Source organism: Callorhinus ursinus, unplaced genomic scaffold (assembly GCF_003265705.2).
Source record: "Callorhinus ursinus isolate GAN/ISIS: 27379988/994484 unplaced genomic scaffold, GSC_fseal_2.0 scaffold5, whole genome shotgun sequence".
NCBI classification, from domain to species: Eukaryota; Metazoa; Chordata; class Mammalia; order Carnivora; family Otariidae; genus Callorhinus; species Callorhinus ursinus.
This window is the reverse complement of record NW_027397067.1, coordinates 20,023,968-20,048,897: the sequence shown is the minus strand read 5'-3', so window position 1 is coordinate 20,048,897 and position 24,930 is coordinate 20,023,968. Positions and strand designations below refer to the sequence as shown.

General features: G+C 34.0%; 1 protein-coding gene across 1 annotated transcript in view; it reads right to left on the bottom strand.

The window, feature by feature from the left end:
* Positions 1-1,706: 1,706 nt before the first annotated feature.
* Positions 1,707-24,930, bottom strand: part of CUNH8orf34 (chromosome unknown C8orf34 homolog) — a 377,054-nt gene continuing 353,830 nt past the window's right edge. The window contains 3 exon segments of the mRNA XM_025871441.2: positions 1,707-2,610; positions 5,564-5,623; positions 23,829-23,922. Of these exon segments, the coding sequence (XP_025727226.1) occupies positions 2,603-2,610; positions 5,564-5,623; positions 23,829-23,922 (162 nt within the window). The 3' untranslated portion in view covers positions 1,707-2,602.

The following is a 24,930-nucleotide window of genomic DNA, read 5'->3' as shown; positions in this document are numbered from 1 at the left end:
AAGGAAGGAAGGAAGGAAGGAAGGAAGGAAGGAAGAAAGAAAGAAAGAAAGAAAGAAAGAAAGAAAGAAAGAAAGAAAGAAAGAAAGAAAGAAAGAAAGAAAGAGAAAGAAGAAAGAAAGAAAGAGAAAGAAGAAAGAAAGAAAGAAAGGTAAAGCAAAAAGAGTAATGGGAGTCAAGGTGAGTGCCAGGAGATTCAGAGTTCATGTATGACATTTGAAAGAGGAGATAGAAAAGCAACCTGGAGAAATCTCCTGATTTGGGCTCTAGCTGTTTACTGGCCTTGCCCTCTGTCCTTGGACTCCAAAAGTGATTATAGCGGTTGACAAAGAAGACAGGGCAGAGACCGTGGTGTGTGTGTGTGTGTGTGTGTGTGTGTGTGTGTGTGTGTGTGTGTGGCCAGCATTGATGAAGATTCTCTTCTTGACCAAATTCTAGCCTGGTTCCCCTAAGCTCTCTTCTTGACCAGGCCTCAACCTCAGCCTATAAAAACTGCAGACTCTGGGGCGCCTGGGTGGCTCAGTTGGTTGGGCGACTGCCTTCGGCTCAGGTCATGATCCTGGAGTCCCGGGATCGAGTCCCGCATCGGGCTCCCTGCTCGGCAGGGAGTCTGCTTCTCCCTCTGACCTTCCTCCCTCTCATGCTCTCTCTCTACCATTCTCTCTCTCTCTCAAAAAATAAATAAAAAAATCTTAAAAAAAAAAACAAAACAAAACAAAAAACTGCAGACTCTGAGCCCAAATTGATTCATCCACTCCAACCCACTCCCACATTAGAAGATATGAACAAACACAAACATATTTTCTAACAATCAAGGCAGAATTTCCAGGATGATGGTTGCAGCTCCCTTAAGTTCCTTCCTGAGAAAGTGGAAGGCTGCCAAAGAATTTACTGTTTGTTCCTGCCAACATGTGAAGATAGAGCCCCTGTCTTCCAGTCTCTGTGGAAGGACAGAAGTCAAACTTCAATAAGCAAACCCAAATGAGTTTCACATGAGTCAATGCCCTTACCTGTTTTTTATAAATTTCCATTTCCCTTCCTCTCCTCAAGCTCTGGCAATTCCCATCCTTACTGCCTCTCTCTTCCTTTGAAACGTGCAGTCACCTCTGCACAAATCAAAGTTGAGGTCAGTTCATGCTGGACCCTCTTCTCTATTGCAATAGTTTATCACTGATTAAAATCTATCCTTACTACTTTAATAAGTAGTGTCCAGCTTTGTATGTCTTTGGTGGCCTTGTCAGCAACATACACTCTGATATCCTGGTCAATCTGATTCCTGAGGTTGGTGTGGCACTTAGGAGAGTGACTGTCTCCATGAAAATGTCAGTGGGCAAGAGGCAGACAAACACTGACCAAGTGAAGGTTGGAGGAAAATACAGCTCAGATGAAGGCATCAGAGATGACATGTTTTAAAGAAAGACTATTCCTAATAGGGAAAACATTTTTGAAGATATTCCTAATCATAAGGACTTTTAAGTAGAGGAGGGTGCTGGTCCCATAAGCTTTCTCTTGACTTCTCTCTTTTCTGCTCAAAATATACTATTTTCTAAGCCTTTAATTTGTTTCTACCTATAAAAACCAATAAATTGTATGAAAATCAGTCTCAAGTTTCTGTACATATGAAAGTTTTATGGGAAGAAAATGTATTATATTATTTAATTTAAGAATATAATGTCATTCATACAATCAGAATTTCTTTGTTTATTCTTTAGCCATGTTCTGGCCTTTAATATTGTTTCTTTGACAGTAATACAGGCAATTTTATAATTTAACCATATGCCTTAAAGGTCCAGAAAGCAAACTTAGATTAAGACAAATAAGATAAAACAGACAATAGAGATACTCAATAGATTTACTTAGATCCATTCACTTAGCATCAGTGCATAATATATTCCAAAAGCGAGCATATATTAAATGCAAAATGGATAACGTTGAGTTCAGTAATTGGATAAGTAGTCAAACAATATTCATTGCATATGCTTTGGGGCATGCATTTCATTCCTTATTGATCTGCTTTATTGAATTAACATATCAATTATTTGTTTTGATAGGAACACGGAAGATGATCATAGGAAGGAGCAGTGGTAGAGAATATGTCTCTCGCTGCTGTACAAAACACACATGGCAGGTTATGATACCAAACAGCTAACTCCCAGAGAGACCTAAATGGCACATCTTGGCACATGTGGGTAAGTATAATGTTTATTAATCTAAAAAATGAGAAAATATTATAAAAATATAAGAAGTAGAAAACCCTACACAAGTTAAAATACAGAAAATTTTAAGCAAATTTATTTGAATCAGGCAATATTTAATGTATCAAATAGTAATCCTAATAACTAGGTATAAAGTAATCTAAACCCAGGACACTAACCATGTCAAAAGGCAGCAGACATCCTGACCACTCCAGAATCCTTTGCCAGGGTTAGTGTTCTCTGATTACACATTTAGGCACCCCCTGGTTACAAGAGTACTTGTTTATTATTGATATTATAAAAATAACCATTCTCTAAATGATGACACATAGTAAATAAAATTAGAACTATACATAAGGATTTGAATAACTGCAATTTCTTTAAGGACCACCTGCAACTTCTGCCTGCTTCACAGACCTGTAGGGGAGAAAAAAACAAAAGAAAATGTGCTCAATAATACCTCTATAGTCAGTATATTAAAAGAAAGTTTGGGACCTTAATGCTTTCCTATACCATGTATAAACTTTTACAATGGCACTGACCTTAGGATACCACTTCTATCAACTGTATTTTGTTGCCAGGATGTCAATTTCTGGTATCTGTATAAACCCTTTTTGTATATTTAATTAGAATTAGATATTCTACAGATATCTTGGACTGTTGAAAAAGACTGGCTTCCCTCCCTTCCTATAGGAGGGAGCCAAGGGAGAAATATAGCCAATGAGAATACTTGCAAGGGATGTACACAATTACTATCTTGGAAGGAATTATGAAAGCTTAATTTAGGAAGCTAGAGTGGCATAAGCTAGATCAGACCATACAAGTCCTTACATCAGCACTGGAACTATGCGCCCATACTGCTTGACTGAAAAGAATTCCTTTATTTTTTTCCTAGAGGAATCTGATTATGATGGCAAGGGGAAAGATCCATGCTCCTAGAATATTTTATCTGTTTTTTTCCTGCTTTGTTATATTTAATATTTGTATTAAATATTTAATATTTAATTAATATATTAATATAATTTATTATATTTAATATTTCCGATTCATCTACTAGACCATAAATACTTTGAAAGAAAAATATAAATCTCCAACTTACTTACAGGACCTGAAAGAATACTTTGCACATGCTGTTTGCTCAATAAGTATTTGTTTGATGGGAAAGAGGAAGAGGATAAAGGGAGAAAAAGAGGAAAGAAGGGAATCCAGTTATTTTTGCACATAACTTTTCCCTTATCTGGAAAACTTTGCTTACCCCAAACAATCCCAGCTAACTCCTTTATCTAACTAACTCCTACTTCTTTAGGACTTGGTCTTCAATATCACTTTCTCTAGGCCCTTTGACTACTAGTCAAGGTAGAATTCTCTGAGGCATGCACTTATCTCACCCTAATGTTTACCTCAGGATAATCTGCAGTGTTTTATGTAAATCATGTTCAATGTGTGACTTCATCATTTAGTAAGCTTATGTCACATGTGATAGTGACATGTTATTCTCTAGCATAGTTTCTGTTTTATTTTAGGTCTTTATTGAATATGAATCAAATGAATGATTTACTTATTTAGATCTCTTGGATAGAAGGGCTGTATACCTACATGTTATACAAAAAACATGCAAAGGACCAAAGAAGAGAACAACACGATCTGTGTGTTCCTACGATGGTAGAATTATGATGTGGAAGAGGGAGAAAATTTTTGTCTGTGAATCAAAAAGAACCAGAAAGAAGGTAGCTACAAGGATTCAGATTTTGGAGCAAAAGAGAATGATTTCATTTGAAGTAGGTTTTAAACATTTTGTACAACTTAAGCAAACTGTTTACTTACTTGTCTGCTTTTGTCACCATACTGTATGTTACATCCCCATGACTTCTTTATTTCATGATTGGAAGTTTGTGCTTTTTTGACCACCTTCACCTATTTTGCCCAATCCCTGCCTCTGGCAACCACCAATCTGTTTTCTGTACTTTTGAGCTTGGTTTTTGTTGTTTAGATTACACATATAAGTGAGATCAGATGTTATTTGTTTTTCTGTGTCTGACTTATTTCAATTAGCAAAATCTCCTCAAGTTCCATCCATGTTGTTGCAAATGGCAAAATTTTATTCTTTATGGCTGTATCTGTATATTGCATTTTCTTTATCCATTTATCTGTCGATGGACACAGGTTTTTTTCCATATCTTGGCTATTGTAAATAGTGCACAGAACATGGGGATGCAGATATCTTTTCAAGACATTTTTGTTTGTAACCATCCAGACAGTATTCTGAAGATGTACATATATGATTGTGTATGTGTCTTATGCATTGTATATGACAAAAAAACAATTTATTTAATATACTGTTTGGTAACTCCCTTTTTAATGTAACATTATTACAAGAATATTTCCACATCAGAATATATAGAGAGATATATAGATCCAGTTAATATCAGTATAAATACATGTATTTATCCAGTGAATATATATCTCATCCTTCATAAGATGTACAACAGTATTCTATTATATAGATTGCTATACTTTTTTAATCAATTCTCTTTTATTGGTAATTGGCTTGTTCACATCTTTTCATGTTTTCCATGTTTTAATATAAAACATTTTTTTGTTTTATTATAAAATATGTGCAATGAACATAATATTCTGATAACTACACAGCAAGGCATTGCAGAAATTATTTCTTTAGGTGACTTATTAATATAGAATTATTAGGTTAATGAGCAATTAGACCAGAATAAAATGGAATGAGAAGTCACAGGAGGTAGAATGCTTCCCATTACTCAAGATATTGAAGACTGAATGTCTATTTCGTAGGGGCATTGCAGAGAAGATACCAGCATCAGATTGGAAGAGAAGTAGATGGTTCCAAAATTCTAATTTTGATATTCTGTGATTCTGTGAAAGCTAAGGACAAACTCAACCTTTTGCTTATCTCTGTGACACACTTGAGAGAAGAAACTATGAATTATTCATGTTGTATACCCAGTTCATATAGTAGCCTCATGTCTATGGATGTAAAATTGTTCTGATATTCTGTATCTCTAAGATATATTTAATGGTGTCATAAAGTCCATGGTCTTCACAGAGTGGGGAAATGTTTTAATCTCAATTCTATCCAAAAGTGATTTTCCTGCCAAGGAGAAGGGATTTAAATTCCCATCCTACTTCCTCAGCATGGGAGAATACAGACTCAATGAGAAGCCTGAGATCCATAGAACACCACAAAAAGAGAAAGGAAACATTATGCCCAGTAGGAAGGAAATGTCTTTTTCATTAGAGGTCATGAGAACTACGCATTAAAAAAATCTGAACTTGGAGCAGTTGTAGATAGTACCCATAATTACCTGACATTGGTATTAAGTGCCCTGAGCAAACATACCAGAGTAGACCAGGGTAGGACAAGAAGAGCATGGAACACAAAGGAGAAGATCAGCAGAACCTGCACAGTGAAAGAAAAAGAGATAATATGCTGGACCAGGAAAAAAAATCTATTAAACATAATTCCCTAGCAGGTTAAACAATTTCTAGTGAAGATTAATTGAAATTAATATGAAAAACTACACTTAGAGTATATAATGAGCTGCAATTAGATACAAGTTAACTGCCTAATGGTGTGTATATTCTTATTCCATTTTCAATTCAAGCTTCTGTTGATTTTTAAATAAAATCTAGGACAAAATGCCCTCCAGCTAGTGTTTTGAATATATATATATAGACTTTAAGAAGATCTCCCATAAATCATATTCGTAATTCTTATGTCCAGCATGGGTTAGACAAGAAAGTAACACTGTTCAGGTGGCTACCCTAACACAACTTAGGCGGGATTAGATATATATGCATCACAGAATGGTGATGCTATCATATTTGCAATTTAATGTCATCATCACAAAGTTATTAGCAGATTTATAAAAGTAGTGCATATAAATACATATACACTCTATTCATAATGCCTGGCACATAACATTACATGCTAAATGTAATTCCTCTGAATGCATCCCTGGCAGGAGGGCAGTACTTAATGGGACAAAGGGGCAGGAATATTCTACTTTAAAAGAATGGGGAAATAGAATGGAGGATAAAAAGCAGATGAACTAGAGGACCAAAGGGAGATAAGCAATTCCACATTCTTGAAGAGAAAGGAAATAGAGTAAGCCCAAGTTTTCCAAAGCAAATCTTGGAATGCTCGTCCTGCATGGTGTTAATATGAATGATTCACAAAATATGGTTCTTTGGTCAAAGAATTTTGGACAGGGACGCCTGGGGGGCTCAGCTGGTTAAGCAACTGCCTTCGGCTCAGGTCATGATCCCAGGGTCCTGGGATCAAGTCCTGCATCGGGTTCCTTGCTCAGCAGGGAGCCTGCTTCTCCCTCTGCCTAACACTCCCCCTGCTTGTGCTCTCTCTCTGAGAAATAAATAAATAAAATCTTAAAAAAAAAAGAATTTTGGACAGCAACATACCATATCTGCTTTTTGGAGGATCAAAATACACACCAGCATATTAAATAAAGGCTCTTAAAAGTCTTCTGTAACTTGATATTTATCAAAATTAAGTAAATAAATTTAGGTACTAAATAAATAAAACTATGTAATGATATTTATCAAAGTTATTTGATACTAGATTTTTATATAACTCATTTTTTAAAAATCTGTAGACATCCATTGGTAAGTTCTGTTTCAACCAGAGTCAAAGACTTATATCAATGCAACTGCTGTTTCAAATAATTCAGCAACAAAATTGAAAAAGCATGGGTTTTGTACTCAAACCTGAGTTCAAATTCTGATTCCATCCCTTCCTATGTACGTGACTTTGAGCAAGTTAGCTCAGCATCCCTCTCAGAGGAAGACTATAAGGGAAACACCTTTGCAAGTATCATTAAGTAGTGGATATTTGACAGTGTTGCAATATTCAAATTTAGATAAATAGGAACTACAAAAAGAAATATGGACTGAAAGCGATGATTGTATGTGGCAAGTGGATGCTGAATAAAGCTGGAGAACTTGATAAACTTTTAGAAATCTTAAACAGGGAAGGGTTTGAATGAAATAATGATGCATTCATATTTAAATGTTCTTTACCACCCAAAGATATTAAAGGTGCTTGCAAGAGAGCAATTGAATTAATGCTTTGTATTAGTGGTTCTCAAATTTTAAGCATATTAGAATCATCTGGAGGGTTTTTTTAAACACAGGTTGCCAGACTTCACTATTAGAGTTTCTGACTTAGCAGTTGTGGAGTGGGGTCCAAGGAACTGCATTTCTTACAATTTCCAAAGTGATGCTGATGCTAATGCTGATGCGGCTGGTTTGTGGACCACACTTTGTGTATCACTATTCTGTGTAGCATGGACTTTGGGTGAAGGATGAAGCCAGCTGTGGTTGGATATACTTGAAAAAGTAGTGAAGTTTCTAGGTACAAAATTAGACTGAAGTGTAGGTTTAGTAGAAAATAGATAGCCTTAAGGGCAGAAGGTTTGGGACAGAGAATGGATTATAGAAATATAAGATGTTAGAGTTGGATGCTATTTCACATTTGACCAAAAAAAAAAAAATGCATTACTTCAGAAGATCACTACATTTGAGAGGGCCAAAGAATTATAATAGTAAAACATTGGATAAGTCTCCCAAGTTGGAGTTAAATTTTCTTAATGATAAGATTGGGGCAGAGAGAAAAGCAATGAATCAAATATAAACACCCCACATGAAATAGGAGTGATTGGTAAGATTATAGTGACAAGGAAAGAAACAGGACAGCCAGACAAATGGTGTGAGCCCAAAAAGGAGAATTTCAGGTAGAATGTTAATGCTACCTCATGGTATTTGACACTTGGCAATTGAAAGAGGAGCAGCTTCTCCTGATAAAGGTAAGGGTAGCAGCTTTTCTAGAAACCATTTCAAATAAGGTAAAAGAAAGGGGGGGGGGCATGAAGAGTGTTCTTTGACTGACAGTTTGCAAATAAAATTCCAGTTCCATAGGGCCCAGTGGAAAGATCTGGGAAATAGATCCACAGTGCTTAAGAAAATAAACATATGAGGAGATTTTATTTTGATAGGGACAGTGGGGCAAGACAAAGTGGCCAAGGATAAGAGAAATAAAAGACAGAATTAACTGATCTCAAGTTTCTCAATTGAACTTTAGCATAACACTTGGTCTTGTGTAGCAACTGACTTACGTATCCAGCCTTACGCTGCTTCCCTCTGTGAAGCAGGACTACTTATACAGGGGATGGCCCATTATTACCCATACTGAGGGGGGTTAAGAAATGAAGCACCTTTGGTCGGGGGAAGAAAGGGCAAGCAAGAGAGTAGCCATGAATTCTAGAAATAAAGGTAATATTTTTGTTTACAGATTAGAACCTGCTTACTTTCTTCTTGAATGTTATAGGTCCAGGTCTATAGTAAAAAACAGCAACACAAATCACCTGAGGCAGTGATCACAAATACATATGAAGGGATTGATGTAAATGCTGCATTAATGCTCTATGTTCATTGCAACTCTGACTAAATTATCATTACAACAGAGGAACAACACACTGAACATATGAAATGCCATTGAACATTTCATGTTCTGTTGTGTAGACTGATAAACCACTTATTACATATATATGTCTATGTTTCTAGACATTGTGGCCTCCCTGAATAATCAGAAGATAGAGACTCAGGCTTGGCCATTTCTCAAGTGATCTTCAAAGGTCACTTAAATAATATGAACTAAATTTATTCATTCCTTCATTTGTTCAATTCATTCAGTAAATATTTTTTAAGTAAATCAATAGTGAATATATAAATATTTATTAAATAAATATGTGTTGAATACTGACAATGTAAAATAGGAACATTAAGAATAAATTTTCCCTAATAGGTTAATTTTTGGGATTAAATATGTGGAAGAAACTTATAAATTATGAAGCCTTGATTAGCTAGTAGAAACTCTCTGAAAATTATTTTAAATGTTAACAAATGGATAATCCTTTGTGTCCTAATATGAAGGAGAAAGTAACATATAACATATGTTTAATAATATAAAGAAAAGCCATGTTTTTGGTTTGAAGAATGTTTAATGATACTGAAGTTGATATATAGTTTTGGGATATTTAGTCAACATTTCAAAACAACTCATTTTTAAGAAATTTGGAAGCCTGTTTGGACAGTTGTTCTATTTTTAATATCTAACTATGGGATTTAAAACATGTTTAATGTAATTACTAAATGTTATTTATTTTGTTCTGTCAAAATTTTAATTTTTATGTTTATCATGTATGCCTCCCTTAATTTTCTGGATGACTTTGCATGTAGATAACAATTTGGAACACAGTGTAAATTTAACTAAATCAAGTTGAAGTTTATATTAAAAGCAGATTTTCTACCCAAATGTATTACTGCTGATTTCTTTATATGTCACTTTTTCTCATTTTCATGCTCTGTAGCGTTTTCTTTATGATACCAATTCTGCACTCAGTGAAATAATTCCTCTCTTGATACTATCTATACACACATTGCCCCCCCCTCCTTTTTTTAGCTTATAGAGATGGAATGACATTTTTGGAGTAGAACATATGGCCTTGGATTGAGCTAGAATGTAGATTGCACTTTTAATTGTGTATCCTTGGGAAAGGATATTTAACAGATCTGAGTTTATAAAACCAGAATAATATCACCTACATATTAAGGTGTCCCAAGGATTAAAGGAAATACTACCTAGCACATACCAGCAAAAATTTAGTAAGTTCTCTTCCATTTTCTCTTCTTTTGGAGATACATGTGTTCCTATGTAAGCCTTAAAATGTCAATTACTCATAATAGGCTTTAAGGAGAAATGGAATGATATAACTCTAATTACTCAAATAGACTTTGTAATTCTATTTTATGTTAGCTTATGTGACAATTTTCCTAATTCATTATTAAATCATATATCTAATAGAATAGACACTTTCTCAGTGAAAAGATTTATTATGCCACATTTTTGAAGTTCTGGGCTTAGAACTCCTCTTCTATCTTCATATACCCTCTTCATTATGCCTACACAAGTGGTTTCTTCAGCCACAATGCCTATCGTCAGGCTAGGATTTCTTATCATATCCTAATAACAAATATATTTCAGCTTTTATTCCACCTTTTAGGAGACTATGCTAGTCAACTTTTAGAGCTCAGACAGTGGAAATATAGCATCTTCTGGAGAAAATAGTTTGTTCTTTGATTTTTTTTCCCTTTAGTTTGAGGTAAATAAGCACTTAAGTTTGAAATAAGAGGAAAAAGGAGAGTGAAATAATAAGGTGGGTTGAGATCAATGATGGTATGGCTGCAGTTACCCCAATTAGTAGAAATGAGATGAACTCTTTCAGCCTGGGAAAATACATAAGAACACTGCAAAAGATACCACCCATGAACCACCCAAGGGAGAGGTCACTCTTTTGGTCCCAAAGTAAGACTATAAAATTCTTCCCTCTGCTAGTGCCAAGGCATATTAGAAGCAGCAAGCTGAATGCAAAAGCCATAGAATAATTAAGAAAATCAGAAAAAATGAACTGTAGCTTCATAAGTAAAGACAGATTATTCTTGGTTAGTAAGTAAAAGGCAAAAATTATTTGGCACAGAATCTTAAAGGAAAGCATTCTCTTTTACTCCCATGTAGTTAATGTACCTCTGATGTTAAAATCTGAGAACCGAGCAACTGTAGATGCACCTGAGTATGAGCCCATTCTTTGCAATATACCAGCCTGGGGACCACAGGATGGAGGAGGAACTTATAGTCTTCTGACTCTTAGTTTTTTCCCACTCCATCGTATGTCTAGAAAGAGAAAAGAAGCCTCCCACTGAGATAATTAAATGACACATGTGTATACTCACAGTAAAAAGGTGAGCCCATTAGTCAGTCACAGTAAGAACCTAGCAAGTGTCTGGGAACAAATTCCACACAGGAGTAAAAACACAATGTCATTAAAAATAACATCATTAAAGGTAAGCAAAAAACCTAATGAAGCAAGAGACAAGTCCTGGTGGTTTAGAAGATAAATTGTCCTTTTTTTTTGCACAAATAGAAACCATTTTATATGACATATGCCTAGCCTAAAAGTAAAAACTTAGGATTTACTAATATTTAGCAAGCATATACTATATGTCTGGCACTGTTTGGCACAAATTAAAGCAGTGAAAAAGAAATGTTTTCTTAATCTTTGGAAACTAAAGGCAATTATCTGAAAATGTCCTGATTTTGCCCACATTTACTGAAATATATTGAAGTAAGAAATTTAATATCCAGGATTGGTTGGGTAAATTATTCAGACAGAGCATCAGGGATCTATCAAAATAATAAGGTATTAAATGGTCAATATTTAGGAGAATAAGAAAATAAACAGAAATGAGCATGGAATTTGGGGACATGGTTCCTCTACAGGTATCTACCAGTTGCAGAAGTCCTGAGAGACTGACAACTTGCAGAAGTTCATAGGCAGGCAGGACAAAAATTGGGGATCCAGGCTTACTGAGGAAGATAACCCAGAGTAATTTCCTAGGTTTGGGGTTGCTACTCTGAAGGGCCACACTATAAGAATAAGGGCAAAATAGAAATAAACCAGCCCTCTCAATGAATAAAGCCTACTTAAAATCTTCTCAACTTTGTGTTGAATTCAAAAATCTAGGATTACTAGTACCACAGAAACAAAGTAAAATCCTATCTGGAAGAAGATAACATCATTTTAGGCCTCAATTATCTTTGCAATTTTTCATATACAATTTTGCACTTAATCTAAAATAAATAAACATGGTGACAAGATCATGTGACCAAAAACCAAGAGAAAATGACAGAGAATAGAAAGACCCACAAGGAATCAAATAATGGACTTAAACACAAATTTCAAAATAAGTATGGGTAATAAGAAATGAAAGACAATATTGAGAGTTTTTGGAAAGAACTAGAAATCAAAAATAAACCAATGAAAATGTTAAAATAAATACAGTAACAAATTTGAAAGTCAAGATATGTGTTAAGCAGCAGATTTGATAGCATTAAACAGAGAAATAATAAACTTGAATATAGATCAGAATAAAACATCCACAATGATACACAGAAACAAATGAATGGAAAATGAAGGTGGGGCACATTTTTCATACAGTTAGACTGCCCAATATATGTTAATTGCTGGCTGTGGTAATTTTAAAACATAATCCCCAAAGTCTTTTACATTTTTCCCATCCATTGACCTTGAATCTATAATCTATGACTGCATTATCAACAAAATAAATCAATTAATTAAAAAAGAGACATCATCACAGAACTGGAACACATTTTTCTAAAAGCTATAAGAGAATATTATAAATACTTTGTAAAAATGAATTTGAAAATTCAAATGAAATGAGCAAATCTCTGGAAAAATAAAGCCTACCAAAACTGTCACAAGAGGAAATAGAAAATCTGAGTAGTCACATAGCTATTAAAGAAATTAAATTCATAGTTAAAAATTCTTCACATGAAGAAATTTTGAGGCCCATATAGCTCCACCACTGAATTACTCTAATCACTAAAAAAATAGTTCAGGGTTACACAAACACTTCCAGAGAATCCATCAGGAAATATTCCCCAACACATTTTATGAGGCTAGCTAATGTTGATTGCAATGCATAACAGAAGAATTGTGTTAAAGGGAAACTTTTTTGCCCAAATAAGCCAATTGAATTATAACTATAGATATAAAAATCCTAAACAACTTTTACCAACATCCTTATCAAGGTAGGTTTTATTGCAAAATGCAGTACCAGATTAATTCTCAAAAACTAACTCATGAAATTAACCACAATAACATAAGTGAGAAAAATATTTAAAAAATGGATTAAAAAGTTTGATAAATTTTGACATTTATTCACATATAAAAAAACTCAATGGATTCAGAATGTAAAAAATGTTCATAATCTAATAAAAGTGTATACACACACACACAAACCTATAGCAAATATTGTACTTCATGATGCAAAATTGAAAGCTTTCCTTCTTAGATCAGGAATGAGACCCAATGATTTCATTTCCTTAGAACATATATCCAGAAGAGGGCTTGTTGGAGCATAAGGAAGTTTTAGTTTTACTTTTTTGAGGAAAATCATCCATATTGTTTTCCATAATGGGTATACCAATTTACATTTCCACCAACAATGTATAGGGTTCTCTTTTTTCCACATCTTCACCAACTCTTATCTTTTTGATTAAAGCCATTCTAAGAGGTGTGAGGTTATATCTCATTGTGTTTTTGATTGCACTTCCTTGATAATTAGTGATGTTGAGCACCTTTTCGTGTACCTATTGGCCATTTGTATTTCTTCTGTGGAAAATGTCTATTAAGTTTCTTTGTCCATATTTTAATTGGATTATTTGAGGTTTTTTGTTGTTTTTGTTATTGAATTATATGTGTTCCTTATACATTTTGGATATGAATCCCTTAATCGGATATATGGTTTAATAAAAATTCTCAATAAAATAGATATAAAAGGAAATTTCCTCACCCAATTATTGTCATTTATGAAACTCCCACAGGTAATATCATAATCAATGGAGAAAAATTGAAAGTTTTTCCTCTAAGATACAGTACAAGGCAAGGATGTCCATTCTTGCCACTTCTATTCAAGAGTACAGGAAGTACTAGCAAAAGCAATCAGACAAGAAAAAGAAATAAAAGGCATCCAAATCAGAAAGGAGTAAAATTATCACTGTTTGTAGATGACATAATCCTATATATAGAAAACCCTAAAGACTCCATGCAAATACACAGACACACACACACACAAACCTGTTAGAACTAATAAATAAATTCCATAAAGTTACAGAATGCAAAAACAACACACAAAAATCATTTGCACTTCTTTATACTAAAAATGATCTATCTGAAAAGGAAATTGAAAAAAAAACCAATTCCATTTACAATAGCTTCAAAAGAATAAAATACATAGGAATAAATTTAACCAAGAAGATGAAAGATCTGTACACTGAAAAGTATAAAACAGTGATAAAAGAAATTGAAGAAGGCATAAATAAATGGAAAGATATCCTATGCTGATGGATTGGAAGAGTTCATATTGCTAAAATGTCCATACAAAGTGGTATATAGATTCAATGCAATCTCTATAAAAATTCCAATGGCACTTTTCACAGAAATAGAAAACAATTCTAAAATTCTTGTGGAACCACAAAAGATTCCTAATAGCCGAAGCAATCTGGAGAAAGAATAGACCTGTAGTCATCACATTTCCTGATTTCAAATTATATTACAAAGTGATAGGAATCAACAATATGGTACTGGCATAAAAATGGACACATGGATCAATGGAATAGAATAGGGGGTCCGAAGATAAACCCAAGCATATATGGTGAACTGGTTTTTAACAAGAGTGCTAAGAATACACAATGGGGAAAGGACAGTCCCTTCGTTAAATGGTTTTGGGAAAACTGTGTATCCACATGCAAAAAAAAGAAATTGGATCCTCATCTCACAATATACACAAAAATCAACTAAAATGTTTTAAAGACTTAAACATGAGACTGGAAACTATAAAACTCTTAGAAGAAAACAGGGGGAAAACTTTGACATTGGTCTTGGCAATAATGTTTTAGACATGACAAAAGCTCAGGCAACAGAAGCAAAAATAAGTGGGACCGCATTAAAATAAAAAGTCTGCACAGCAAAGGAAACAACAAAATAAAAAAAGTAACCTAAAGATTGGGAGACAACATTTACAAACTGTCATTCTGATAATTATGTATTCTAATATAAAAATATGTAAATATAAAAATACATAAATCATGCATACTTTGAGACTTTGGGTAAGAGTTTACTCTAAAATTAATTATGTTTTAAAGAATTATAAGCTCAAGCTACATATATTTAGTGATATGTAATTGATAGGTTAATGACTACACTCAATAACAACAAAGTTTTAAAAAGCACTTCAACAATGATTTATTTCTCCTCCTGTAAGTTGGGTTGTATTATGGTCCATGTTTGCCTTCTTTGCCTAGTAAAGAACATAACTTCTGAAAAACTTATTATTTATTTATTTATTTATTTATTTATTGCTGCCTACAGAGACTCATTTTATTTTCATTTTTAAATTTTTTTATTTCAAGTTTTTACTTAAATTCCAGTTAGTTAATATACAGTGTAATATTAGTTTCAGGAGTAGAATTTATTGATTCATCACTTACATAAAAAACCCAGTGTTTCATCACAAGTGCCCTTCTTAATACGTATCATCCATTTAAGCTATCCCCCTGCCCACCTCCCCTCCGACAACCTTCAGTTTGATCTCTATAGTTAAGAGTTGGCTTTCTAGTTTGCCTCCTTCTCTTTTCTTTTTTCTCCTATGTTCATCTGTTTCGTTTCTTAAGTTCCACATATGAGTGAAATCAGATGGCATTTGCCTTTCTTTGACCAACTTATTTCACTTAGCATATACTCCAGCCTCATCCACGTTACTGCAAATGGTAAGAGTTCATTTTTTTTATGGCTGAGTAATATTCCATTGTATGCACATACCACCACTTTATTTTATAAGTCTTTTAAAAATGGCATGTCTTAGGGAGATGATGATCTCTGTTTGAAATAGCACTAGAGCACAGGTAGTTTAAAAACGTGTTTTCTTCTCATCAAGTTAAGAAATATGTAAAGGGCCAAACACCTGGACCTCCCTATCATTTGTGTTAATGTTATCCAAAGCTCTGACTATGAGTGTTCTCATCAGTGTTCCTCCCTATGTAAAGATTTCTCCACTGTTTATCAATTCACATTTTTTATCCTTATAATTTGCACCCTCTGTGTTCTTTCCATGACTTATATTTCCAGACTTATTTCTCTCTGATCCCCTGTGTCTAGTGTTTTTCTCTAAAAGTATGAATTGCTAGTTCCCTGGGCCACCAAATATAACCAAGGCTCTTCCTATGTTTGTGTCCTTGCCCATGTTTTATTCTTGCTCATGTGACATTCTTGTCCATCCCTGTACTTCAAAATCTTACCTATCTCAGTTCAAGCACCATTTCTTCATTAAGATCTCTCTAATTACATGTTCCTACTGCCAACTTCATGTGATATTTCCTTCCTTTGACTTCCTTAACCTTCTGTTTATCTCTTAGGAAATAGTATATCTTATGCTACAGATGCTTATGCACTTCTCTTTAACTTACTAGAGAAAAGAGATCATAACCTTTTGTTTTGTTTTGTTTTTTGTATACCCTATGCCATAGCGCCCAACACATAGCAGCTTCTCATTAATGTGTTTTGAATTTTAAGATTCATAAACATGATTCTAAGGAGATTCTAAGGAGGTAATCTGGTCTCTGGAGCATAGGGAACATATTGGAGAATCTTAACTAAAAAAATGCTAGTTTGGGACAAATATGTCCAGGTCTGTTTAATTTGTGAAGTTGAAGCAGGTCACTGTTACAAAACAAGTCAGGGAAAATTATGCAACCAGTTTGTCCGGTGTGAACACGCTGAAGTTCTTACAGCAACTGAAAATATACAGAATAAAATTCATGAGAACAAATAGGTTTTACTTGCAGCCAATCAATACATTCTTCTCATTTGTGAAAGATATATCCCGTCTAATATAAGACTGCCTATAAGCTAAATCCATCAAGGTTAGAGTTATGAACTTCATTTTGTTTTCATTATTATATTTTGTAGTTTCAGGCTACACCTAGAGCAAATGTAAGAATATTCCAAGACAAACAAAAAGTGTTTGGTAAAAGGATTAAAAACATATGCTACTCATTTATAACTTTGATTTTTATAAATAACCAAAAATTGGACCATGTATCTCCTATTTTCAGTTTTAAAGAATTCAACTCCATACAATATTCTAATCCAAAGAATTCTGAATCGCAAAAGAACTGTTCTGTTGTTTAAATACAGCCTTCTCTGATACTTGTTATGAAATGTTCTGACTACTATTATTGCATATGACAAGGAAATGTCAATAAATAAAGCAGGTAAGCTTTGTATCTATTCTGAAGCATGTAACTTTATATATTGGAGAGCAACTTGATACATTTTTCCATTACACTTAATAATAGTTTATTTGGTGAGATTAACTTTTATATTGTATTAAATATTACCCTTTAAATTTTTTCTAGGAGGTTAGTCAATTGAACCATTCATAATATCAAGGTTTTACCACAAACATGGGAAACATTTCAAAGTAAGAATGTCACATGAATAATTCAGAGGCATTTGGCCTCTAGAAATGGCAAAAACTTCTTTATAGCCAAAATAATCCTCTACAATCGCTATTATAATGGAAAATTACATTTTGACATTAGAATGTTTTGCTTGCAACAGATAATTAACAGTAATTATTAACTTACTTTTATATTTATTGGTTAAAGATAAATTTTTAAATATTTATGATGATAACAGATACCAAACATGCAAATGCCTAATTTATAGGATTTATTGCCTGGTATGAGTTCAGATGCCCTGAATTTTTTAGGAGAAGCTTTAGAATTTTCTGAACACTCACAGAAGATTTAATGTGAAAAGTGAGATTAAAAATCATCACGATTTCTTTTGGTCTTCAAAAATAACCTAAAAAAGTTTGCCAGAAGTTTTTGTCTTTTTTTACTTTTAGAGCTCATCTTTCTAGTTATTCTTGTGCTGTCTTTTCATATTATTGTTATTATTATTTTTTATTCTTGGTTGTTTCCAATGTGTGTATGTCTTTTCTCTACAAACACATGTATTGTGTAGGATAATCCAGTTGACCTTTAAATCAGAACAAAATACTGAAGTCCTGTCTCATTTATCTCCTGAGGTATATATTTCTAGTCCCTATTTCTGATGCCACAACCCTAATATTTAAACTCTGAGTTCCAAGTCCCCTGAAGCCCTGTCACCTATCTATAATTGGCTATTAACTCATTTTGGTCTTTATGTTATCTACATTCCCCTGCCCCTAACAAATCCTTTTCTACTCTTTCATTTGATAGTAAGTTAGTACCTTATCTTGGGCCTGGTAAAATTATCAGCTGTGGTACAATAACACGACTGCCTCAAGCATTGCTCAAATACAAATCTTGGGAGGCTATGTGGAAAGAAGTAAGTGAGGTTAGATTAAGGAGAACAAAGGTCACACCACATCTTGAGTGGACAGTAGAATCCTGTAGCCCCATTTATTGCCCCAAACACTTTGGCTCTCAAGAGTGACAGAATAAACTGTGTCACCCCCTGGTAAGGGGAACAAAGTGAAGTCATGAGTAAAGGATGAAGCAATAAGAGTAAACATCACTGGGCCCAAACAAGAACTCTTGATTCTACTCCTGGCATCTACTACTAACCAGGTAACATGAACAAGTCTACAATCTCTTGGAGAATCAACTTCTCCTTCATTAAATTAAGAGAATTGAGATGGAGAGGATTAGATTAGATTAGCTCTTCCTAAAATCCTAGAACATTTGTTTTTCCCACAGTTAATAGGCATTCTGAAAATTATAAGGATTCTGAAAACAGAAGATAATAAGCATTCTGCACAAAGAATTCAAGTAAATACGCAAAAACACTGCACACTATACATAGTCAAGCAGATCTTGCTGCAGAACCACCCGGTGAGTTTTAGAAAAGACTGCATAGCATGTCTTCAAGTCAACAATGGACAATAATTTCTCTCATTTTAAGCCAAGATGCTGATTACCCTTGATCTGTTCATTTAAAAGTGTAGAATTGTTTTTGCTCCTCTTGAAAAGTTGTTATGTCATTGGTATATCTTACAACTGAGAGTTTCTCAACTATAATGATATATATAAAGTCCCAAAACTTATCTTACTACAAAATTGTTTTTAATAGCTTCTCATGAAATGAGGACTTAAAGAAACAGATATTATCTGATTCTACAGCCCATTATGAAGATATCCCACTCCCATTCAAACAAAGAGAAAACTAAGGCTGATGAAATCAGGAAAAATAGGAGAGGAGAAGCATTTCTGGAATGTGGGTATAGGAATCTCCAAAAATCTGCTCCTCTAAAAAGCAGTGAGAATATTAGCAAAAAATCACCAAAATCAATTTTTCACAACTCTAGAAATTAACCAAAGGCTTGCAATAATCCATAGAACATTTATTAAAGAAAAGCAGCTGAATCTCAATGAGAACAGTGAGCTGTGTGGGATTTTCATTTACCCAGTATCAATAACCTTCTCTCTAACTCTGCAGTAGCCTTGAAAACCAGCAGCCTCACAATGATGGTAGCTATGAAAAAAAGCAGCCTTTGATCCATAAGAGGGGACAGAATTGGGTTTGGAGTTTCCCCAGATGTCCCATATCTAGAGAATTGTCACTATTTGACCTATATAGAAGCTGCCTGCAAAATCCTCACTTGAATGTTTTTTCTTTAGTTCTGGATTAAAGCTCACTCAGTGAAAAACTCAATCCCTATGACATTTGTCAAAAACAGTTAGAGGCAACAGTTTTACTAGCAGGTGCCTGAGGCAGTGATACCAATTGAGGCAAACAAGGGGTTTACCCCCCCAAAAAAGAAAGAAAGAAAGAAAGAAAGAAAGAAAGAAAGAAAGAAAGAAAGAAAGAAAGAAAAGAAAAGAAAAAGAAAACCTCATGGGTGAGATGTCCTTAAGAAGCTTTCAAAAGATCTGACATATTCCTGAGGATCTAGAAGTCCACCCATATGTGTGGTACTATGCATCTGCCCAGGAAAAACCTAGTAAGGCTCTATCTCTCACCTCTTGTTGACCTAGAAGCTCTGTGTAAGCAAAGCTGTAAAGTTCTGGAGTGTCCATGGCATGCCTCAATACTTTGTCCAGGCATTAGCTGACTACGAAGCTACTGAGCAGAGACTTCAGTAGGTATACAAAAAATAATATAGACTTTAAAAATTAGTTCAGGAAAGTCAGTAAACAAAAAGTAGTGAGGGCAATAACAACAAGAAAAAACAATAGACTGAAAATAACTTTGACTTTGATCACTTAAAACTCTCAAAGCTCATGAATATAATTTTGTTATATTAATAATAAATTATACTCATACAACAATTAACAAAATATATTCACTCACACCTATCATTCTATTTGATCTTCACTCAAATCCCAGGAATTCAGTGACAATTAGGTAGCACTTTGCCTTATTTTTGACTCCATACACTAGCTCTTTGGGATTAATGAAGTATTTGGACTTATTTATGTCATCACACTTTGCATCTGCAATTTGTCATATTTTTCTTTACATTTTTCTTTTGTTGTTGTTGTTTTAGCTTGGTTTTTCAAGTTTTAAAACTCTACAGTATAATTAGAGGGTGCTGGCTGGTTTGATGATAGCTATTTGTGTCCATGTATATGTTGAACCTACTGATTGGAGAGCCTGTACCTCAATTTCATCCCACATTTATTCCTTCAAATTTCAGCCTTCTTTCTCCATTCTCATATTTTACATCCAAACTTAACTTACAGATAGGAAAAGCAGCCTAGAGAAATGCCCCAAATTGAACACTATGGAGACAATTCTGAAAACACAATCCTCTGATTCATTGGACTTTTCATTCCAGTAGTTCTCAAGCTTTAGAATAATCAAGGTTCACCTGAGGGGTTTATCAAAAGTGCAGAATTCAGAGTCCCATGCAGAGATTCTGAAACAATAGGTCTGAATGAAGCCCAAGAATATGAGCATCAAACAGTATCCCAGTAGATTCAAAGGTCTGTGATATGTGTTATTTAGTGACTTCACACTATAATCTGAGAGATTAAAAACAAACACACTCCTAACATGAGTTTTTTAAAATTGTGATTTATACTTTTAAACAAAAGCAGAATAAAGAAAAAAAATCTATTGAATTAAGGGTTCTGCTTGTCTTATTTAGAACAAAAGTTTTTAAAAGTTCCCATTTGATGATTCAAAACATCTTTTCCTAAAAAGTGTCTTTTAAAAAACTTCTTTGAGCTGTCTTATTTTAACATGATGCAATAAGAAATATGCACTACTACAAAGATCCTCTCATTATTTGGAAACTTTCTGCCATGATAATTTTGTCTCAGGAGAAATGAGAACATTCTACAAAATTACCTAGGGATAATTTATAGAAAGCTGACTCAAGACACAGGTGTTACTGTTGGAATGATGAATCTTGTCCTTTTCCTCACTCATAAATTTCTAATATATGAGCTCTAGACTCTAAATCAGATGTTGGGTTCACGTGTATTTATGTCATTAATTCTCTTTCACTGAGAAAATCAAGAGGTAGATGATCTCTACATATCTTGCCGGCTGTTCCACACACCACATGCACTGAGCACAATATCAGTGGAGATGCTGATGCCACAGTAGCTCCATCTTACACTTCTCCCAGCACCGGAATGTCGGATGCCGTTCTTGAAAAGTATTTGCATCTCTGTACTATGAACTTGGCTGCAACATTAGCTAGCATTCCATTTCCAGATGGCTCTTGTTACTACCTAATTATTTTTAAACGCTGATTTTATTTCAAACAATTTACCATTGTCAAGGGTCACTTCCAAGTACAACATTGCTGCAATAAAATATTTTTGGTTCTAGGTCTATGGTTAGGAGAGTTCAAGAATGGCCTTTTTTAGAGTGATTGATAGACCATATGGCAGAAGCCATGGCTAAACTATAAATCCATTATTAAAATTTTAAAAACTATAAATAATTTTTATGACAATTAGTCACAATTATTATTTATTTTATTTGTTTAAATTTCCAACTGTCTTGATAAATGATTTAGAAAGAATCAAAGAAATATATTCATTCATTCATTCATTCATTATTCTGATATTTATTGAGGTCTTATTGTGTATGTCAATATATAAATAGATTCCTTCTCTCAAAAACTTTGCATCCTAGTGGAAGAGGAAATTATTGCAACTTATCAAAATCTTGTGAAAGTGTATGCAGAAAGGTAATATGATTAGGTGACAAGGGTTAAAGAAAGTTTTGGGGATTCTTATATATCTCCTTTGCATTATTAAGCTATTTTTTAGACTTCATACTGATTGGAGGCATTGGATTTAAGGGGAAAAATAAGGCTAAATTTGCACAAGGATTAAATACACTATTTGATTGATAATGTTTTTGCTTTTAAGTTTTAGTTCATTATAAGTAATAACACATAGAATTAACACACTGTGCATCCTATAAGGATGTTGTTTACCTGGACTTACTCACTCTGGGCACCTATGTGTTGATTCTGATAGAGCAAAATTATATATATTGTATTTATACAATACACATACACATTACCTGGAAGAGTTTTTTTTTTTTTAAACACAAGATTTATGAAGGCCTCAAAGAATTTGGTGAAAATGATTAAATCCAAAGTGTAGAATGAGTGTTTATGTATATTAAAATGTGTGGAGAGTAGGGATGGAGTATAAGTGTGTTTGCATTTGTTTTCATAGAAGTTTGGGGCCACTATTAATTCTTTCTTACTTGGGGGATTCTCTTCTTTCTATACCATGCTGCTCTTTTCTTAGACCATTTTACTCAGGATCCCTTACATTGAAGATCTTCAAAATATTCCCTTTATTTTTGTACTTGCTTAAAGTACAGCCCACTTTCTGAGTCTTTATCAGATGTTGTCTGAAGAAGGTGATGTTTCCCTCCAGACAATCTGTAAAATATCACCATGTTATTCTGTTTCTGAACGTGCCAGCCACGTGACACTTCAGCTCTCTGCATCCTGTTGCCTGAGCACTCTGCCTTACGTCCCTCTCCTGGCTATGCTCCCTCTGACTACATAAGCCTACAGTTATGGAAATGGGATAAGAATATTTTTAAATGCCTTTTTAACCCAGAAGAGTAATTTCTTTGATCCCCCTGGGTAAGGAATCATAATGTTGGCTGTGTAACATAGTAGGCATTTCTGGTAGCCATGGCTTAGGGGAATTTTTAATTAATCACTTCACACCAATTATTGTGAGAGCTACATTACCATTTACAATTTTTATTTCTCTCTGCAGGCTACCATTGACTTAAAAAAGTAAATTTTGATGTTATTTTTTTTAATGATGTTATTTCTAAATAGTCCAGACTCTAACCTGTCATCGATTGCTGAGCCCATATATCTGACAATGTCAGTAAACCCCTGGAAAGCATGCATACGGTGCCATGCTAAAGTAGAGTAATCCATCCTTTGTTATGATTATAATATAGAGATTTAAATCAAGAGCTATATACTCTATTTGTCTTAAATACTATAATATTAATTTGTTTTGGGAGCTTACAAGAGTTTCTATATACATGCACTTATTCATTTAACCAATAATGATAATCTCACATATAATAAATTATGAGATGATTCTCACATACTTAAAAATTTTTTAATAATCACAAATTATCACTGATCTAATTCCACAATATTTATAGAAGATTCACATTCCAAATGGACATTCTGTGCTGGTCTTTAGGAAAAATAATTCCTTTGTTTGAGGTGTTATCTACCCTTCTTTGCAAAGTCAGTTTGCAGCCTCTGCACCACAATGAAAAAACATCACTGAATCAAGATTTAACCTGAAGTAGAGTGTATCTTTACACAGTCTCCCTAAACAAGCCTGAATTTTTTGCAGGCATTTAATGTTATGAAAGGGAAATACCTTCGTTGCAGATTTCCTTTGGCTAAAAGCAATTTATCAGTAAATAGCAATGTCTACTCACGTTTATCTTGTTCTGCTTCTACTCCTTCACTTTCTGTGTCACTTGGCAAGATCCATGGCTGATGAACTACTTGCAATTGCTTTAAAGATTCATCCTGCCAAAGAAAAAGTTCATTCTGGATTAAACTCTAGATTGATATCATGAATACCAACATGGGTGAACACTTCGTCTCTACGAATTATATGTCAAAGAAGAAGAAGAAGAAGAAAGAGAAGAAGAAGAAGAAGAAGAAGAATTTCCTCATAAAAGAGAAGAGTTCTAAGTTTAAATTCATTGTCAAGTCAAAGTCATGCCATAAACTCTGAACTCATTTTTTATATTCCCTTTTTAATAAGATTTAATGTTTTAATAAGAGGAAATATCTAGACTCTGTTCCTTCCTGAATTAATATTTTTATGGAAATCTTGGCAAGCATGCTTAGAAATATAACAATGAAATATTCAATATAAAATTGCACAAAATGTGCCTGTTTGCCATCAAAGTTTCAAACTCCTTTTAATGAGAATAAAGATTAGTAGGATTTAGAGAACATTCCCAACTTTACCTTTCAGTATTACTTCACTGACTTCTTCCTCTTCTCACTTCCTTATTTTTGTTAAGATATTTCTCATACTTCCTTCTTGCTCTATGCTTTCTGTCATTGCCCTAAAGCAGACCCTCATCATCTCCCACCCTGACTGCAGTAATAGCCATCTATGATGTTTTCTAGGGTCAAGTTCCTTCCTAATTCTCCCCACCAGTTTCCTGACAGAGTGGGCTTTTGAAGATGCCATATAATGTACTCATTACCTTTTCGTAATCTTTCAGTGGCTTCATAATTCTCAGGCTAAAATCTAAACTCAAGGCCCCTCATGATCTGTACTTGTCTACCCCAATATACCACCACTTATATCTCCATCCCACCTCAACTAACACTTCCACTCTAGCTACAGTTAACTGGTACCTCCTCAAGTTGGTTATTCTGTCTGATATGCCAAGATGTTTTCACATATTATACTTCCTGCCTTCATTTATTTATCTGTCTCAAACATTAACATTTCTCCCAAGGCTTAGATGTCATCTCCACTGAAAGCCTTTATCAGGGAAGATAGAACTACTCCTC